Raw genomic sequence first — 17,266 nt, 5'->3', positions numbered from 1 at the left:
TTGATTCGCAGTTGAAACTTGGCCACGCGATCTGACCATTTATGCTCAAAGAGAATACGAAAGCCAAGAAGGAAAAAATCCTAAAACTGAAAAGAAAAAATAAGAAGGATTCAATAAAAAATTAAACATAAATTGATGACTGGATTGAAGCTGAGATCTGGCAACAATTACACGAGAAAAGCCAGAAGGTGAAGAAATAGGTCAAGAAAAGCCGCAAGTGTCATATTCAAAATCACACCGTGCGGGAAGATGGAATTCGTTAATCTGAATGGAAGGTATAGAAATATAGAAATCGAGTTTTGGATGTTAACCGGGTACGTAATCCGTAGCAGGAATCGAGAGCCCAAACGGCAACCCAAGCTTGAGTTCACTATGGAAGACCTGCTGAGAATAATGCCAGCGCGATTCTGTTTATTCTCACAAATCTTAAAGCATGTAAGAACTCAGCGCATATCGTTCTGGGTCTGTAAATTTAGAAAAATTCTCGGGACAAACAACGTCTGGGCTAGGACTACTTCTGTGCTGGGACGGACTACTTTAATTCTGTGCTCGGACTACTTCTGTGGTAGGACTACACTTTCCAACCTATGCCGGCTGTTACGTTGATTGATTGATTGATTGATTGGTTGGTTGGTTGGTTTAGTCACAGACTGTCCCAGCCGCCCTTGGAGTTGAAACCTCAAACTGGCATACAAGTGTATATATATATTAATATATCTGTCTATGAGGATAGCTCTCTCAATGGCTCTGGCCCTGTCGGAGTCGAGGTGGATGCCTTTGAGTGCTGTGGCTTCTGCCATGGTTCCGGGGGGCATGGGTCGATTGTCTCTATTGGTTCCAGTTCCTCTCCGTGGAACATTCTCATCGTGTCCTCTAGTGGGTAGTAACGTCTGTTTCCATTGCAAGGTTGCAATAGGCAAAATGGCATTATCTGTGTATCCGAGCACTTGCCAGGCCATTCCTAGCTCTTCCGTGATTCGGTATGTTTGTATATTCGAGATGCCGACGTGACCGCCATTAAAGTTCCGTGACGTGTGTGACCTGCTCGTTGATGTGAACCCGGCCGCGTCCCCTTGGGGCTCTAATACATTCATACTAGCGCACAAGTGGACAGTGTCGTTCAATGTGACGTGTTCTTGAAGGTATGTTCGAAGCTGTTGGTGGTTTTGTTATTGACCATATCCGTCCCTTCTATTCTGCTTTCTATCGCGTGATTGTCAATCTCCATTGCCGTAAACTGTTGTCGGGCAAGAGAGTGGAGGGACCAAGTCCATTTTCCGTCCAAAGGGCGTACGTTGAAAGGGGGCACGAATTCCTTTCTGTGCTGGGGCTGTATGTTTGGTGTTTCCTGAGGTTCCGAGATTGTTTTCCGCCGCTTCGACACGTCGTTAATGGTGGATAATCGCGTTGTTGAGCTGGCACTCAGAGACAGCCATACTGTTTCTCTGAGAGTTCCCAGCGGACACCATGTGGAGGTGGGAGCTCGTCGTCCGCCTCACTGCTGATTTTGTTGCAAGCCTCTTTCTGTCCCAGATCATTTCTGTCGCACTGTCGTACGACGTGCTTGTGGACTGCCCAAGGCTTCGACAACAGCGTCAAACACTCCGCCAAAAAAACCGATTCAACAGCCTCTCGCTCGCTGATGCTTGGAGGCAAACCTTCAAACCTCACAAACCCGAAGACGAAATGGACAATCACAAAAAAGATGACCTGAATGCGGTGCTGGACTTCGCGGAAGCGTCTGAAAGATTTCAATAGAGGTAATCCGACTGTAGCAACAATAGGCCTCGACGAGGCAGTAAGCTCGTACATGTAAATTGAATACGTCCGAAGATAGTCACATAGCTAGTTACAGTAGTTGTATCCTGCATATCCTGCATAGGGAGGAGTCAGGTAGTTGAATGAATCAAACAAACAAACGAAGGACGCCAAGGCGTGACCAGACGGGTCGGTTGTTTAATGTTATTGTTTCTGAATCTATCTAAATGCCTGTTTTATATATCTGTATGTAGGCTGTGAACTTCTAATAAGAGTATTGACTATAGACATCAATATTTGTGTCTCTCAGGGCATGAATCAAATTTTATTCCTGTTTAGCGGCGCCAGGCAAAAATGCAGGCTATCACTAGCTAATTCTGAGCCATGGATCGGCGAGTAAGTCTTTTGCACTGCTGCGCTCTTCTGGCTGCCATCGTAACATTCTCATGATAAAGTCGAGGAATGATATTTCGTCTTCACCTTCGACCTGATTTAGAGAATCTACCAAGGAGAGACCTTCTGGGATCAATTCTGGATATCGGAATGCACCTAGTTAAATAGTGAGCAGCAGGCACTCGTACCAGTCGTACGAGAATCGAGAGATACATACCGCTATGGTCAAAATACATTGTGGACTCGCTTCCTTGGTCGAGAAGCTCTTTCGGTGGCGGTCCCAATAGTGCGATCATGTGCGCCAGATGCCTCTCGCTCGTATACTCCATTTTGTGCGGATTAAGCGCCTCGAAGATGCCATCTTTTTCAAGCAAGTCCCATAACTATTCAATATCAGGAGGTTAACAATTCGTACACTTTCCATTGTAGGGTCTGGTTCCATACCAGAACACCAACGTTCCATATATCTGCGCTGTAACTCCAACCTGCTGTGAGGATAATTTCTGGGGCACGATAGTCGTCTGGTTGAATGGTATGATAATACGGATGAGATACATCCCCACGTACAGCAAGGCCAAAATCAGGAATCACTGGTCTTCCTATCCCTTTTGTCTGCAAGCCAAGTTCATTTCGAGACAGATAGATTATCCGGTCCTCCAGAATCTTCTGAGGGAGAGGGTGCTCAAATTCCTCGCGTGCAACGATTTCCAATATGGATTCGTCCCTCAATCCAACTAGGATATTATCGGATTTAAGATCTTGTGCTTCCGTTAGTCCATGTATTCCAAGTAGAATGCGGCTTCCGTGTTGTTGGAGACATAGCTACCGGTGTGGATGACATGGCATTCACTGTGTGAAGGTATTCAAGTCCTTGAAGCACCATTGTGGCTATTAGCTTAAGGACATCCAAAGGTAGCAGCACGTCGTTTTGAAAGCGTTGTTTGAATATCTCCAGAGGCTCTCGTAAAGTATAAAAGACCAGGCACACATGTGTGCCACATGGCCCACGTAGTTCGAATGAGTCGAGCAGAGTTCGTACAAAGTCATAACCAACATGTTGGGGATTCGCTTTTGTAATGTGCTCTGTGATACGTAATTCCGTCTCGGCGGACTTTTTATCGGCGTAATTATTCGCGCTGACCTTGATTGTAACATAACGCCGCGGTAGCCAGCGCCATCTGTGCTGTCAGCGATTAAACTGGCCCCTGGGGTTGAAACTCACTGATGCAAATCTTGTGCCAGCCACACACAGTTGAACTTGTGCCCCAACCGAGTTTCGCGACAACTTGATATCTATCGTTCAAAACTTGGTACAGGCGGACCGGGGTTAGAAATGGCTTGGGTTATATCGAGGGGCGCGTTCCTCCTCAATAGATCCAGCGGCGGTAAGACTCGCAGCCACAGACGTCTGGTGCAGCGAAAGGAGTGGATTGGAAAATTCTCCGCGTGAACGTCATGGGCGCCATGAGTCGACGCATCATTATGTAGGTGAATGTCCAGGGTTTGTATCTTGCAACATTCAGATCAGCAACGGTATTGAAAAAGTCAAGTGTTTTCCGACTAAGCCTAAGTAGCTGGCGGACCACGTTTTGTGCATTTGGCATGCGCAGGCAAAGAGTCAGCCCTATACAATTCCTCGTTAACTACCCGACAACGCCAACAGCTGTTGCAACGCCTCTCTTTCTGAAGTGGAGTTGATAACCACTCTCGGTCGTCTACGGAAAACAAGTACTCTCTCCTCTAGCAATTTGGATGTTCATTTTTATTCACATCGTCTTTCAGACAGGCTCAGTTCGAAAATCTCGTGCTCAACAAAACACCTGGCTGGCAGATTAAACCTGTAATTCCATTTCACACCCACCCCCCCCAGCACTGTTAAACTCCTCCTTTGAAAACCTCACCTCCCCGTCATGATACCAATGCCCCGACGTGATGCGAGTTCCATTTTTATCCAGCAACTGCCCTGACACGCGAAGTTCTGGGGTCTGGGGTCTGGGGTCTCGTGGTGGTGGGCGATGCACATCCGCGGGTGACTGGATGTGCTTCGGTGCATCAGAGCTCCGCTAAGATTAGCGATGCACGGGCATATATGAAGAGGAATGGAGCATATTTGGAGGGCATTACCAGGATGGAAATATCGTAGGCTTGTCGACACGTCCATCGATGACGACGTAATATTCCTTGTTCTCGTGAGTGATGTGAGGCCATAGTGCAAAGCTGCACAGTCTTACCGAATATATATATATATATATATATATATACAAATCTATTTACGTCGTTTCTTTGGCATCTTGAATGCTTCTGCAGATTTCTTTCCAGGAGCATCCAGGTGAATATTTTGCGGACCGGGAGAGGAGAGTCTCCTCCTCCAGATACAGATGTAAACTTCGAACCCTGTATATCAGCCCCTTCGACACCCTGCGACAGTTCGGGTAGCTTCGCATAACAGCTAGTTTAAAAAATGTCGAATAAACATAAAATAAATATAATCGATAGGCCACGGCTACTCCGAAGAAGAATAGGGGATATCTCGAGCATGACTAGGCCATGAATATTCTAATATTTGCCTTCCGGTTTCAACCAGTTCATTTCCTAGATTACTACTAGAACCCCACAAGAGAGACGGGTATTACGGGTCAAGGAAATAATCCCATCTCACCAAACAATCGCCAATGGTGCATCTCCTGAGTTCCCATAGTGCCGGTCAATCTGTTCAAGTGGTTCTCCCTCAAAGCGACGACCGTAGCTTGATATCACCCTTCAGGCAAACACAGGACCGGTCATACTTATTATGGCTGTGTAGTTCGGCTTTCTGGGTGAATGCCGTTGTTTGCTCTTCCCCCTCATTTCTTTGGCTTTCTACTATTTTTGCTTGTATCCGCACATATTTTCTAGCTCTGAAGAGGATTACTTTGAAATTACACCTCCTGCTCACTCGTTTTTCCAAGAGAGAGAGTTATGCAATGCCAAGCTATCTAAGAAGTGTGGACCTAATAATTCCAGCAGTTACCAGGCGCGTAAAAAGAAACCAGTGGTTGTAAATTAAAACAGTATGCGTTGAGATGGCCAATATAGGCGATGCTTATCCATGATAACCCATCTATCTATTCGGTTGGGTCTTGCGGCGTTCCAACGATAAGTCCTTCCTCCGAGATGGCTCAACTCACTAATATATTCCAATGTATTTGTATAAATACACTAGATATAATTACTCTCAAGATTCGATTGCAATATCCGTAGAAGTGCTCGTTCTATTGGATACCAACTATGAAACTATACTAAGCTGGGGAAAGAAAGGGAACCCTTTTATAGATATCCAGTTTCGCTAGTGTACGTGCTGGATACCAGCGAGGGTCTTACGTTCCCACCTCCTGATGCTCCTTGGAGGGCTTCCTTCGACACGGGTGTTCTCTTTGAGCAGCGATCCTGGACCGAAGTGTGCGGATGCGTATATCCAGTCCCGCTAGCGTACCAGGGGCTTACAGGTTCTACTTCCTTGGCTTTTTGCATACTTGAGTTCGTTCAGTGAAAGAGGTGGTTGGTGTAGCATCTGTGGAGTCAATATAGCCCAGCTGACTTGGTTGGCTGTCATCATCATTGATTGTGAGCACCGACTCGGCGTTGGATTGTTCGGAGTATTGAAGTTCTGACTGTGAGATCTCAAAATCCAAATCAGGGGCGATATGGTCAATCGCTGAGCATATTTCTTTTAAAATGAGTTGGCATCCATATATATATAATAAACATTCCTTGTGAACTTGTATGCCGTCCATTTCTCTTTGCCATCCAGAGCAGTGAAATCGAACTTGTGGATCGGGTGGCGGTAAAAATTCGTCTTCTCTCCTTCAAGAACAGCATAGTGACCATAGATCCTCACCGCTGTGTGGTCATGCGAGATTGGGAAGGTGAGTATCTCTCGGTCGACCTCCTTTTCGCGCTTCACGAGCTTGAATAACTCAACGGTAGCTCTCACTGCAATAGTGGCGCTGTGGGCATTCTGTCAATCTGCGATGCCAAGTGACACTGCACCACACTTAACCTTCACATGTTAAGAATGGGAAGTATAGGTAGTATGTCGCCATAAAGTATGATGTGTCAGTCAGCTCACCAACAAAATCCTGAAGCCTCCGCAGCTGGCCATCTGTGAAAGCGTCTCGTTTAAATCCCACGGAATAATCAGGCTGCGGTCGAGTTTTGGTAACGGGGATTGAATTATCCCAGCCTTCATTGATGCTTTCGACCAGATGATCGAGATGTGTTGCACCATATATAGCTAGATTTGCCGTGGAGGGGACAATCAATCGAGTGATATCTCGGATAACGATGGCCTCATTTCGGCGTCGCACCTTCTCGCAGGTTGCTTTGAACAGATTGTCACGGAACAATGAGTTTTCAGGAATCTTTTGTGCGGCATTGAGCAAAGTTTGGTAACAACTTTTGCTGACTTCTGTGATACCCTGCTTTGATTCACTCATTGCTGGAATAACGCTGAATCTTATGAATTGTGTTCTTTTGTAAATCCCAATTCTAGTCACACATCAACGGGAAGCGTGGAGGACGTTCTGTATTGTAGGCCCAAAGACATCATCTTGATGTATAATGCTGATACTGGATTACGATAAATATATCTTCTAGCCCTAATCTCTCAACGCTCTAACCCATGCAGGCGCTGCTCTGGACGTTTGACCCTGTTGTCGTGGAGATATGCCCGGTCCAGCCATTGTTATACAGGGTCTTCTCTGGTTATATATACCTGTGGCGAGCTGTGGGTTGCCCCTGATGAGAAAGGTAAGGACGCTGCTAATCAAGGCTACCCTCATCTGCCTACCAAGGGCCGTTAATGAACGGCTAGGAGAGGCCAACTTGTGGTCGATCATGATATCACTTTCATGTACAGGGATTAGCATTACGTCTCACCTTCCGGGGTTGCAGATGCTGCCCTGACACCGGCGCGTTCAGCTGTACGCATTCCCCTCTCTTGTTTCTGAAGCGTAGACACCCGCTGGCGCAACGCTGATTCCGTCCTTTCTGGGAAACACATCTCTATCTCCGGTCAAGGTCGGCGCTCTTGCATCATGCCCAGGAGCCGTGCGTCATCCTCGGGGAGCCATCGCCACAGCTTGTCTCTGTGGCCCTTTCTCCCCTCGCCGCGCACTCATGCTGAGTTTCGCCAACCTTGTGAGGAGCCGGCCGACCGACCAGCTGCCCGCACACTCTCATCTCCCCATATTGCTGGCGTTGAATCAGGCATGCAACTTGCCAAAGCACCTTCAAACAGTCAAGAAAGGAACTGCAGACACTCGTTGAGCTGTAGTGACAGGAAATGGGAGCGAAGGGCTGTGGAGGAGCCTTCCATAGATGATACAGAGGCAATGTGAAGTCACTTTGCAGGTGGTTCTTCTGATTGCTGTGGCCCTCACTTGCGTCTCCTCGACTGTTCATCACTGAGGAAGTCATCACTCATGCTGTAGGAGCAAGGCACATCAACATCAGTGCCGCAACGGGCGGGGTGAATCTGCCAATGATCCAGAACATAAGTGTCATCAACTGTTTGAGAATTTCTATTCCAGCTGTCAGGCCTCTCTTCGGATCCTTGGTGATGGTTGAAGGGGTCACAGGACATAGACAGGGGAGGTTCAGGATATGGATAAATGGCCTTTGGGTTTGCAAGATCATCACCTTGCTGGACAGGCTGGTGAAGGTCACTAATGTCCCAAGGCGCGTTGTCGGCAAGGATCACTGGGTCAATGGGGATGTTGTTCTGGAGATCCAGGAGCCTGCAGAAATCTTCTAAGCTACCATCTGAACTGGTTTTGCTCAGCGATGAGGAATCAGTCCCTGTGGCGCCTCTCCCAAGGGGAGGCAGTTCAGTCGGCGTATCAGAGATATTATCTTGGATATCACGGGCAGAGGTGGGATGCGAATTCAGGGTGTGATGTGCCAGATCACAGAGAGATGATACGCCATGCCGGAGATTCTCTGAACTGGGCGGTGGTAGAGACATCTCCCTTGGTTGAGAGGGGGAGCTCAACAGCGCACACGGCTGAGTATTACCGCTGATAGGCACGCAAACTTTGGCTGGCGGCTTCAAAGGAAGGCCATGCTTGGGGGGCAGCATGGTGTTGGGGTAGACATCACAACGCGGGGCTGGGGGAGGGGGAGGGGGGTTTCTGGATTCTGGGGTGCGAGAATTGGGGCATTTGCGCGGTGAGAATGACTTGGGGTGCCGCGGCGTCCACGGCTTCCACGGTTTCACATGAAACGTGAGGGCCATCTGGGTAGGAGATCGAGGATCTGAGAGGGGAGATTCTGAGTCAGAGGTGAATCGGGGGGAGTAGGAAGGAGAGTGGGAATTGGGCCTGGGGGAAGAGCGTGCGCGGGCGAGAGAAACAGATCACGAAGTGCCAGTGATTTCGTAGGAGGCTCGGCCACCCTTTATAGTTGCTCTCAGTGTCAGTTGCTCTCAGCGCAGAGCTTTCAACTGCCTCACCATCTCCCATAGAAGAGGAAGCAACAGGGCGAATTCCTCTGATCCTGAATCTTCCCTGAGACTGACTGACGCGTCCGTCCTCATCAGAAAGCCACCTGGAGGTCGATAACCGGCGCCCTGCACCAATCGCATATGGTTATTGCCAATTCCAACCCTGAACATGTCGAGCATGCAATCCTGACGAACCCCCCTTGGTCCGACCTCCAGGCGTACACCAATACCAATAAAGAAGTGCAGCAATTTTGCTATTGGCTGGGGAAAGGAAATGAGGCAGTCTGCCTTGGTGGGTCAAAGGGCGATGCAACCCTCCATCACTCAGGGCTCAGCAAGCCCTCCGCCCGCTGGTCTTCCCCGTGGCCTCAATCGATCGTCGCCTGTTGCTTTTCCGCACAGATCTCCATGGACGAAAGGCGCCCCAAGACAACAGAGAACAGGAGAACAGATCGACCGAATAGAACCACAAGAGAAAAGAGAAAAAGAGAGGGAAGGAGCGGAAACTCTTGACCTCCCAACCAAAAATTAAAATAGAATAAAATAAAAATAACATAAACCATTGGCAATCTGCGGTTCAGTCGCCGATCGTACAACACGGTGAAGGCCATTGCAACATGGCTGCAGATGTCCCAGCAGCCTAGACTCCAGATCAAGCGAAGTAACACCGCGAGGGGCGGCGTGGACGGCTCAGAGACCAATGAAGCGGCAGCCCACGAGATGGTCAGAAGACATCCATTCAGCGACTCCGCGGGCGCAGGAAGAAAAAGGGGCGAGGGCCGGGTAAGACGGCACCGTTTCGCTGCAGGGGGAGGGGACAGTGCATCCAGGCCCGAGTGAGCGAGCGACAGAGAAAAGAGAGAAAAGAGAGAAAGAGGGAGAGAAAGAAAGAGGAGGAGAGAGTGTGTGGTCGTTGCGAGGGCGCGGGACGGGTTTTTATAGATCGAGCGGCGGTCCGTTGAAGCGGCGTGAGAGGGCGCAAAAGCGGCGAGGGGGCACGCCATCCCCGAAGCGGCAACGGTGCCGCCGCAACGGGCCTAGCGCACGAGGCGGACCAATGACGACCGCGCCCGGACGGCTCTGCTAACCGGCGCAAAAGATAGTATTTTGATATAAATTGAGTAATAAATTTGATTTTTAAATATTATCTCATCAGGTTTAAGATATTTTCTGTAAGATATGAACTCTTGGTTTTTAAGTTCTTATATTAAATGTCACTTAGAAAGGTGTCAACGGGTTGTATGTGCTTCGTTAAATATGCACTAATATACCATCATTACCCCCGCAGTGGGGTAGCTCTTCATTGGCCATTGTTTCCTTGCCCTTTCTCAGGGTTAGTAATGTCGTAAGAGGGGAAAGTATAAAATGAAACAGATGCTCAAAATATGGATAATTGAGTAAAATGCTTCTTTGTTTAAATTTTTCGATCTCTTGAATACTCCACTAAACTCCTCCCCTTGGCTAGCAGCTTGGAACCGTTTTCGTAACTGTATAGTACATGGAGACAGACAGACAGGAGAGAGGAGGTGGGGAGGGGGGAGGGAGACGGTCATACCGGTATGGATGTAATGAAGAATATGCAGACAAGACACAGACAGCAAGCGGAGAGAAATGACGGAGGGGGCAAAAATGCAGAAATCAAATGCTTAACATGATTCGATATGTAGAGTGGGAAACGAGAAGCGCAAGGATTAACAGGAACGGATATTGACAAAATAAAGTCAAGAAATGTAAACACAATAATGCAGGGTTACCCGATGTTAGGGAGGTGTATAGAGTATAAAAGCTGAGGGGAGAAAAAATCCAAAAAGGCTAAAACGCAGACTAAGCTGCTTCAAAGACAAAAACAATCTCGGGCACCTCACTTTTCCTACCGCACCACGACTGCCTGCTCGATGACTATAGACAAACCCCCTTAAAAAATACAAAGGGAGAAAGGAATGGAAACAGAACGCTTCAATGACTTTTTTGCTTTTCATATGACGAATTGAGATTTTACGTCCCCTTTTGAGTTGGGGTTTTTGCACTAAATGGTTGCTGTGGGCATCAGATGGAATGGAACAGGTGGGGTGGTAAGCTCGAGAAGATTTGAGTAGAAACTTTTGTGCGGTTTTCTTAAAATTCATATTAGAATTTTCGGTCTAATAAGAATTGTTGTATTTCCGGTTTCCGCCATCCCTAGATTGTTTTTTTGAGATTGTTTAGCTATGCTTAGACTTTGTTGAGCTCACACACACGCTCTCTCTCTCCTCCTCCTTCTTTTTCCTTTCCTTTCCTTTCCTTTTCTTTTCTTTTTTTTTTTTTTCGGTTGTTATTTAAGGTGGTTGGGACGAATGGTTTTGCGCTGTATCCGACCACCACCACACAGAACGGTGTAAAATTGAAGAAGGAAAATAGGCAACAAGATGCATACCTTAACAACCACATGTCCATTTAATCGATTGACATATATGTCTTTGGATTCCGGCTCAATCCCTAGAGTTTTTGCCAGATCTGAACATAGCGCATCCACATCTCCCTCTGTTTTCTGGATTTTCGTCTCCTGCTTCGTACCACCAGCTTTAGTGACCAAATAGATGGGTAGTTGGTTGGAAAGAGTACGGCGGATGAAGTAAGGCAGATTCGTAAGGGGAAGAGGGGGATGGACAGGAGCAGGTTGAGCGGTGGGTTGGTTGGTTTTTGTAGTGTTGGATTTGGAGAAAGGGCGTGGGATCTTTGTTGTGAGGTGTCGGGATTGTGTGGAAAGGGATGAGAGAGAAGAGGCCAATTGGAAGGGCCAGTTTAGAGATTCTATGGATATAGTTAGATACGTTGAGTCTAATATAATTGATATCAAATTGGAATTCGTATGTTCCATTGTTTGGTTTTCTCGATGGAGCTGCTGGGGAGGTAGGGAGTATTACGAGATCTGCATATTCGCGTCCGGGATAAAATTTGTAATAGCGAGGAAGTCGATGGCTTGCTCTGGGGGAACATCGAATTGGATCTAAGACATAAGGAGAGCAATGAGGATTGTTGGCGAAGCGCCGGGCATACAGTTGATGGAGGGAGAAGAGCTGCCATGGCGGAGAGGCAAAGAGAGCGTCGTGTCAAATTAAAGACGGGTATTGAATGAATTAGAAGTTATAGAAATATGGGATTAAGGGAAAGGAGGCCAGAACAACCTCCTGATCTTTAACCCTCCTTTATTATACCCCTTTTCCTGTTCTTCGGATGGATATACACATCTATTGTGGTGTTTGATGTCGTTCTGACATCCACAACGTTTTGGCTCCAAGCTTTTTTGCTTATCAAATCATAAGTGCCCAGCACACTAGAGCGCATCAGGACTAGCACGAACTTTTCATCGCTCCACACATTTTCGACATCGTCAACTTCATTTCAGCGATCTCGCACAGTCGTAAAGGCAGCCAACAGCCAGCAGCCCGCAACGGACCAGCCAGACACCTCGCTATCCCACCGGTCCCCCTGGCTACTGGTTTCCCCCGTTCACTGTATTTTTCGCCATGGCAGGAAATGTTCCTCCGTCTGCTGACACCCTGCTGAAGGGTGCAGCCTCTCGCTCCGCCACGACCCCCGAAGAGATTGCCAGAGAAAATGATCTCCTCCCAAAACTCATGCCCTATCTCGACCGTCACCTTGTCTTCCCCTTACTGGAATTTGCATCTGGCCAAGAAGAAGGAGATGACCAGGTTGATGAGATAACCAAGGCGAAGTATGAGCTCTTGAAGCATACCAACATGACGGACTATGTTGCAAACCTGTGGCAGGAAATTCATAACTCTGACACTATACCCGAGGAGTTTGTCAAGAAGCGGGAGGGAGTTGTGAAGAAACTGCAGCAGTATGTTGAGGACAGCAGCAAGATCACGGAACTTTTGCAGGACGACAACGTAGTCAGCAATCTGCGAAGTGATAAAGCTGCCAATTTGAAGTTCCTTGAAGAGCAACATGGTGTGACGATGGATATGGTCAATATTCTTTACGATTATGGTCGATTCCAATACAGCTGTGGCAGTTACGCCAATGCTGCTGAGCTGCTTTACCAGTTTCGTGTCCTGTCGACCGATAACGACAAGGTAGCCTCTGCCACGTGGGGCAAGCTTGCCTCGGAAATCCTAACCACCAACTGGGAGGCTGCCATGGAAGAAATCCAGAAAGTCAAGGAATCAATTGACACCCGCCTTTTTAACAACCCCCTCGCCCAACTCCAGCACCGCACATGGCTGATCCACTGGTCTCTTTTCCCTTTCTTTAACCATGACCCTGCTCGTGACACCCTAACGGACCTCTTCTTCTCCCCCGCCTACATCAACACCATCCAAACTGCTTGCCCCTGGATTCTTAGATATCTTGCTGCAGCAGTCATCACCAACCGCGGACGCGCACACAAGAATACCTCTCTATACCAGAAGCAACTGAAGGACCTAATTCGTGTTGTACGACAAGAACAATACGAATACCAGGATCCTATTACAGAATTCATTCAGGCACTCTACATCGATTTTGACTTCGAGGAGGCGCAGAAGAAGTTAGGGGAGGCCGAGGAGATTCTTAAGAATGATTTCTTTCTTGTTGCTGCAGCTGATGCATTTGTGGATGCGGCAAGACATTTGATCTCCGAGAGTTATTGCAAGATCCACCAACGTATTGATATTAAGTAAGCACTTCTATATCTCTGAGAAATTTATATATTTATATCAAACTAAAAATAAATCTACAGGGATCTATCCACTCGACTTGGCCTCAACCAGGATGAAGGCGAGAAATGGATTGTCAACCTTATTCGTGACACTCGGGTTGACGCGAAAATCGACTACAAAGAAGGCACTGTTCTCATGAACCATCCACCACAATCAGTGTATCAACAAGTTATCGAGCGAACCAAGGGAGGATTTTTCAGAACCCAAGTATTAAGGTAAGCCTGGTTTTGGTTTTGGTTTGCTAAAATCTTCACCAAATGTGTACTAATTTAAATCTCCGCCTAACAGTGCGGCTGTCGCAAAATAAATCTAAACTAAATTGGGAGAATACGACCTTTAAAAAAAAAGCGAGGGAGAAAGAGTAAAGACAGAAAGGAAACCAAATGGGATTTCATGATATACCACATGACCTTATCTTGACTTTCTTAAATTTTATATTGTGTTACCTGTTCCGCTTACTTTCTACATTAGAGAAAAGAATGATCTCTGCACACCCAAAATCGTTCCTACTTTTGTGTTTTATTGCGCAAGTGGTTTTTTGATCTATCTCTATGAGGAATGGCTGTTGGGCATCTGGCTGGCGTTTCGTTTTTTCTTTACAAATCTTGTCCTATTCAGCTCAAAAATTCCTATACGTGTTTCTTTTACGCTTCTCAATATTCCTTTATTAAGTGATATTTTCCCTCGTCCCCTTTTTATACACGATTTTCATAACAGATGTGGATATCAATTGGTATTATGGAGAGGGTTTGCTGTCATCTATTGAACTTAGTTCATTTGTTATCTTTGAACTTTAAACGCACCTCATCCTCCCGGAGCAATTTTGTGATTATTACATTCACACCACGACCAACAGCTGCATCTCGGATTTTTGACGGGGGCAAGGTCCATAAGAATCTTGAGACAGGGTGGATATGGGTATGTTGTCTCGAACATAGGGGACGGTGCTAGGCATTGCAGGGTTCTCCTTAAAACCGGGAGAAATGGGCAGCCGAATATAAACTGGGGTATGGGAAACGGGCATTTCATATCAGGTTCTGTAGAGCCAGTTTGATGGTCTTAACTTATGTGCCACGTCTGGGAAATTAGACAGAACGCTGTTTTAGTGATTAGTATGCTCTCTCCACCCAAGAGACGCGGTGTTTCATCAGAATACAAGAATAATCCCGCAGTGAAGCTCAAATCCAAGTTCTCTGAAGTTTACTACTACGTAGATAAATCCTATGTGATGGAGTTACTGCTTTATTCTAGTATGTTAGCCCATGTATGAGCTAGCTATCAGTAGTGGGTATCCCGTAGATTCTGCCACGCCAGAAGGTCTATAATTAATCTATTCATTCTTATCCGTGTTGGGGGAGGGGATCCTAGGCTAAAGAAGATTACACCAAAAACGAGGTAGAGATCGGTTCTATTTGTCGCTTGGTGAGGATTTGTGCATTATTTAAGCCTTCATACTCCTTTGTTAGGCAGTAGATGTTTCTGTAGCTAGTATACATTTCTCCTGTGCTGTCTGTATTTAATACAAGCACCAAATACGAAGGACATCGTGGTTCCTGTTAAAACAGGGATGAGGCCAGGCCCTCCGGCTAATTATTTCAAAATTCCTTGGGGAAGCTCCAAATCGACAGTTGTAGGTAGGCCTTAAAATGAGATAACTTAGACTAAGTATTGCTAGGTCGCGTAGATTCCGAGCTGTAGAGTTTGTAAGGCTGTTGTTTTATTATCGTCGGGCGTTGATGTACTCTCCCGCCACTCCCAGGAAACGGATATAATGACACATCCCTAGCTTGTCGAACATTGGCCAGAGGCACGCCTCATCGGATCAAAAGCAAGGGAATGTATTGAAACATTACGAGTGGCCTGTGTTGGATCGAAGTTCTATGAGAACGTAGTACAGGCCGCCTGGTTACCCTGGACAACCAAATCAAGATTAGGAATTTTACCTAGGACAAAAAGAAGTTAACCAACCCGTATTTCTGGATGGGGAATTTGAGGCTTGAGGGGTTGTTATTAACTTCAGATGGTACAAAAATAGCTTACTCTCGCTCGGTATCTTTATTTCTTCCACAAAGATTTTCATGGGATCATTAAATGGAAGTGGACCGTACTGCTGGGACGATCCTAAATGGTCGGATCCAAGGAACACCAGTATTCTCTGGGAATTTAACATACTACATCGGACAGGAAAATACAGGGCTTTGCTGAGGTTGATTGCCTGAAAGGGTGGCCTTCCGGAAGTTAGAAGTTTAGGGCTGGATTTAATATTGGTGGTGGTAGCAGAGGCAAATAGGAAGCTCTACACCTATCCAAGTTGGAAACGACAGAATCAGAAACTGATCTCAGAGAGATGGAGCCTGTCCAGAGGAATACGTGATCCAGGAAGTTTGCAGCAGTTTAGGGAGTTGATGGATGATACGACGAGTTCTGTAGAAGTGCGCTTTGCCCACTGTCCCAGTTCTCAAGCATCAACCACACGATATGCCCAAAGGGCTTGTCGGCGTTTTCAGGATAGAGGGGTTAGGTGCGTATCGGACTACCACTTGTGGAGGTAATCTTGGACCGATATTAGGGTGGTGGGAGAAAGGTTTTTCGGAAGACTCATGCACATAATTTTTCAGCATGAAAATGTCGATTTGAATAGAAAAAAATCAAAATAGGCGATTATAGATATTTTCGCTATCCAATACCGTTTTTAAAATGTTCCGTTACTTTTCCAATTTCCTGAAGTAACCAAAGATATTCCTTCATATCCCAACGCCTGAACGATAACCTTTGCCTCCTTTCGACTCTTTTAAATCCTTAGCCCGCTTGCACCTTGATCTCCAAAGATGAATAGGCTGGGAGAAGGATCACCCCCCTTGTGGGTGAATATATTATGCGAAACTCCTTGGGGAAAGGTCGTGGTTCAACAAGAGCGTTCGTAGGTGTCTCTAACGTATATCTAACGTATATTATCGAACAACAAACTCGTGCATCATCGACTTCACCACGATTGTTTATGTCGTGAACGCCGATCTAAGGGCGAGTATCTTCTACATCTCCTTCTATCGCTTTCTCCTTCTCTTTCACGGTCTTCGTTTCGGTCACTGACACGATCTCGATCTTTTTCGCGCATTCCAACGCTTATCAATTCATTGACGTATTGCTCCGAAGATTTGCCGTCAGCATTGAAATTGAAGTTGTTGTGAGCCATCCGCATAGCAGCTCCTTTCTCATACTCTAATGACATGTTTGCCAGGTCCTCAATTTGTTGCTGCACAAGAAATTAGCTTGTACTCTCAATATGTGAGGGAGGCTCCTCCTGTCAATGTTCCCGATTGACAAACATACTCGAGTCAAAGGGGTTCCTGTGACAAGATAGCCTTCGCGTCCCTGCAGTTTTGGTTAGATATGATTGCAAAGGCTAAAAGCAACAAGGAGTCCGTACTTGATAACTATAGGGCCTAGCGGACGATGTAGGTCCCAGAAAATATTGGATCTGGCTTAGGACGATGTGTCGTGACAGCCCGTATCCCGGGAGCCAATATTGTTGAGATTCTGTCATTCTATGAAGAGATCAAAAGATGGGTTCAACAGACCTTCAGCCGGAAAGATTCAATATGCTCTGTCAGAAGATGGAGGAGTGGACAAGAATAAGAAGGTAGGATTAATTAGTACGCTGGGATACAGTAAGTTTTTGAGAGGTTGAAATGGTTTAAAAAGAAATCCACCGCACTCGACAGCTAGGAGTCCCCTATTTATTTCCTGAGAGGAACCCATATAGAGCTACCTAGGTAGAATTGCAAGTATGCGAATGCTGGTCTTTATTCTCCACAGCAGTGCATTGGGGATGACCTCATCCAAGCTTTTGGACAGGGCTTGCGCCACTAGGCCTGATAGAGGATAGCGGGACCTTCCCCGTTTCGGACGCCCTTTGCCCTTCCAGCGAAAT

General features: G+C 46.6%; 8 protein-coding genes across 8 annotated transcripts; 1 reads left to right on the top strand and 7 right to left on the bottom strand.

Moving 5' to 3' along the window:
- Positions 1-554: 554 nt before the first annotated feature.
- PAAG_11400 (hypothetical protein) lies at positions 555-1,094 on the bottom strand (the record flags this gene model as incomplete). Its single annotated transcript, XM_015847055.1, has 1 exon — positions 555-1,094. The coding sequence occupies one exon, from the start codon at positions 1,092-1,094 to the stop codon at positions 555-557; it is 540 nt and encodes a 179-aa protein (XP_015703317.1).
- Positions 1,095-1,120: 26 nt separating this feature from the next.
- Positions 1,121-1,812, bottom strand: PAAG_11399 (hypothetical protein; the record flags this gene model as incomplete). The annotated part of the gene is made up of 2 exons (XM_002796022.2): positions 1,121-1,415; positions 1,439-1,812. 2 exons carry the CDS (start codon positions 1,810-1,812, stop codon positions 1,121-1,123), a joined length of 669 nt encoding a protein of 222 aa, XP_002796068.2.
- Positions 1,813-2,125: 313 nt separating this feature from the next.
- Positions 2,126-4,359, bottom strand: PAAG_01955 (kinase domain-containing protein; the record flags this gene model as incomplete). Its single annotated transcript, XM_015844502.1, has 8 exons — positions 2,126-2,307; positions 2,369-2,534; positions 2,596-2,973; positions 3,032-3,334; positions 3,466-3,660; positions 3,735-3,775; positions 4,013-4,184; positions 4,276-4,359. The coding sequence occupies 8 exons, from the start codon at positions 4,357-4,359 to the stop codon at positions 2,126-2,128; spliced, it is 1,521 nt and encodes a 506-aa protein (XP_015701506.1).
- Positions 4,360-5,639: 1,280 nt separating this feature from the next.
- PAAG_01954 (hypothetical protein) lies at positions 5,640-6,626 on the bottom strand (the record flags this gene model as incomplete). Its single annotated transcript, XM_002796020.2, has 3 exons — positions 5,640-5,801; positions 5,897-6,123; positions 6,260-6,626. The coding sequence occupies 3 exons, from the start codon at positions 6,624-6,626 to the stop codon at positions 5,640-5,642; spliced, it is 756 nt and encodes a 251-aa protein (XP_002796066.2).
- Positions 6,627-7,224: 598 nt separating this feature from the next.
- PAAG_01953 (hypothetical protein) lies at positions 7,225-8,425 on the bottom strand (the record flags this gene model as incomplete). Its single annotated transcript, XM_015844501.1, has 2 exons — positions 7,225-7,459; positions 7,572-8,425. The coding sequence occupies 2 exons, from the start codon at positions 8,423-8,425 to the stop codon at positions 7,225-7,227; spliced, it is 1,089 nt and encodes a 362-aa protein (XP_015701505.1).
- Positions 8,426-10,759: 2,334 nt separating this feature from the next.
- Positions 10,760-11,695, bottom strand: PAAG_01952 (hypothetical protein; the record flags this gene model as incomplete). Its single annotated transcript, XM_015844500.1, has 3 exons — positions 10,760-10,810; positions 11,046-11,422; positions 11,536-11,695. The coding sequence occupies 3 exons, from the start codon at positions 11,693-11,695 to the stop codon at positions 10,760-10,762; spliced, it is 588 nt and encodes a 195-aa protein (XP_015701504.1).
- Positions 11,696-12,138: 443 nt separating this feature from the next.
- PAAG_01951 (eukaryotic translation initiation factor 3 subunit E) lies at positions 12,139-13,554 on the top strand (the record flags this gene model as incomplete). The annotated part of the gene is made up of 2 exons (XM_002796017.2): positions 12,139-13,292; positions 13,356-13,554. The coding sequence occupies 2 exons, from the start codon at positions 12,139-12,141 to the stop codon at positions 13,552-13,554; spliced, it is 1,353 nt and encodes a 450-aa protein (XP_002796063.2).
- Positions 13,555-16,318: 2,764 nt separating this feature from the next.
- On the bottom strand, positions 16,319-16,879 carry PAAG_01950 (hypothetical protein; the record flags this gene model as incomplete). Its single annotated transcript, XM_002796016.2, has 3 exons — positions 16,319-16,588; positions 16,666-16,707; positions 16,763-16,879. 3 exons carry the CDS (start codon positions 16,877-16,879, stop codon positions 16,319-16,321), a joined length of 429 nt encoding a protein of 142 aa, XP_002796062.1.
- Positions 16,880-17,266: the final 387 nt, after the last annotated feature.

Source organism: Paracoccidioides lutzii (assembly GCF_000150705.2).
Source record: "Paracoccidioides lutzii Pb01 unplaced genomic scaffold supercont2.4, whole genome shotgun sequence".
Lineage (NCBI taxonomy): Eukaryota > Fungi > Ascomycota > Eurotiomycetes > Onygenales > Ajellomycetaceae > Paracoccidioides > Paracoccidioides lutzii.
The sequence above is the reverse complement of the archived record's forward strand: the minus strand, read 5'-3'. Positions and strand labels throughout refer to the sequence as shown.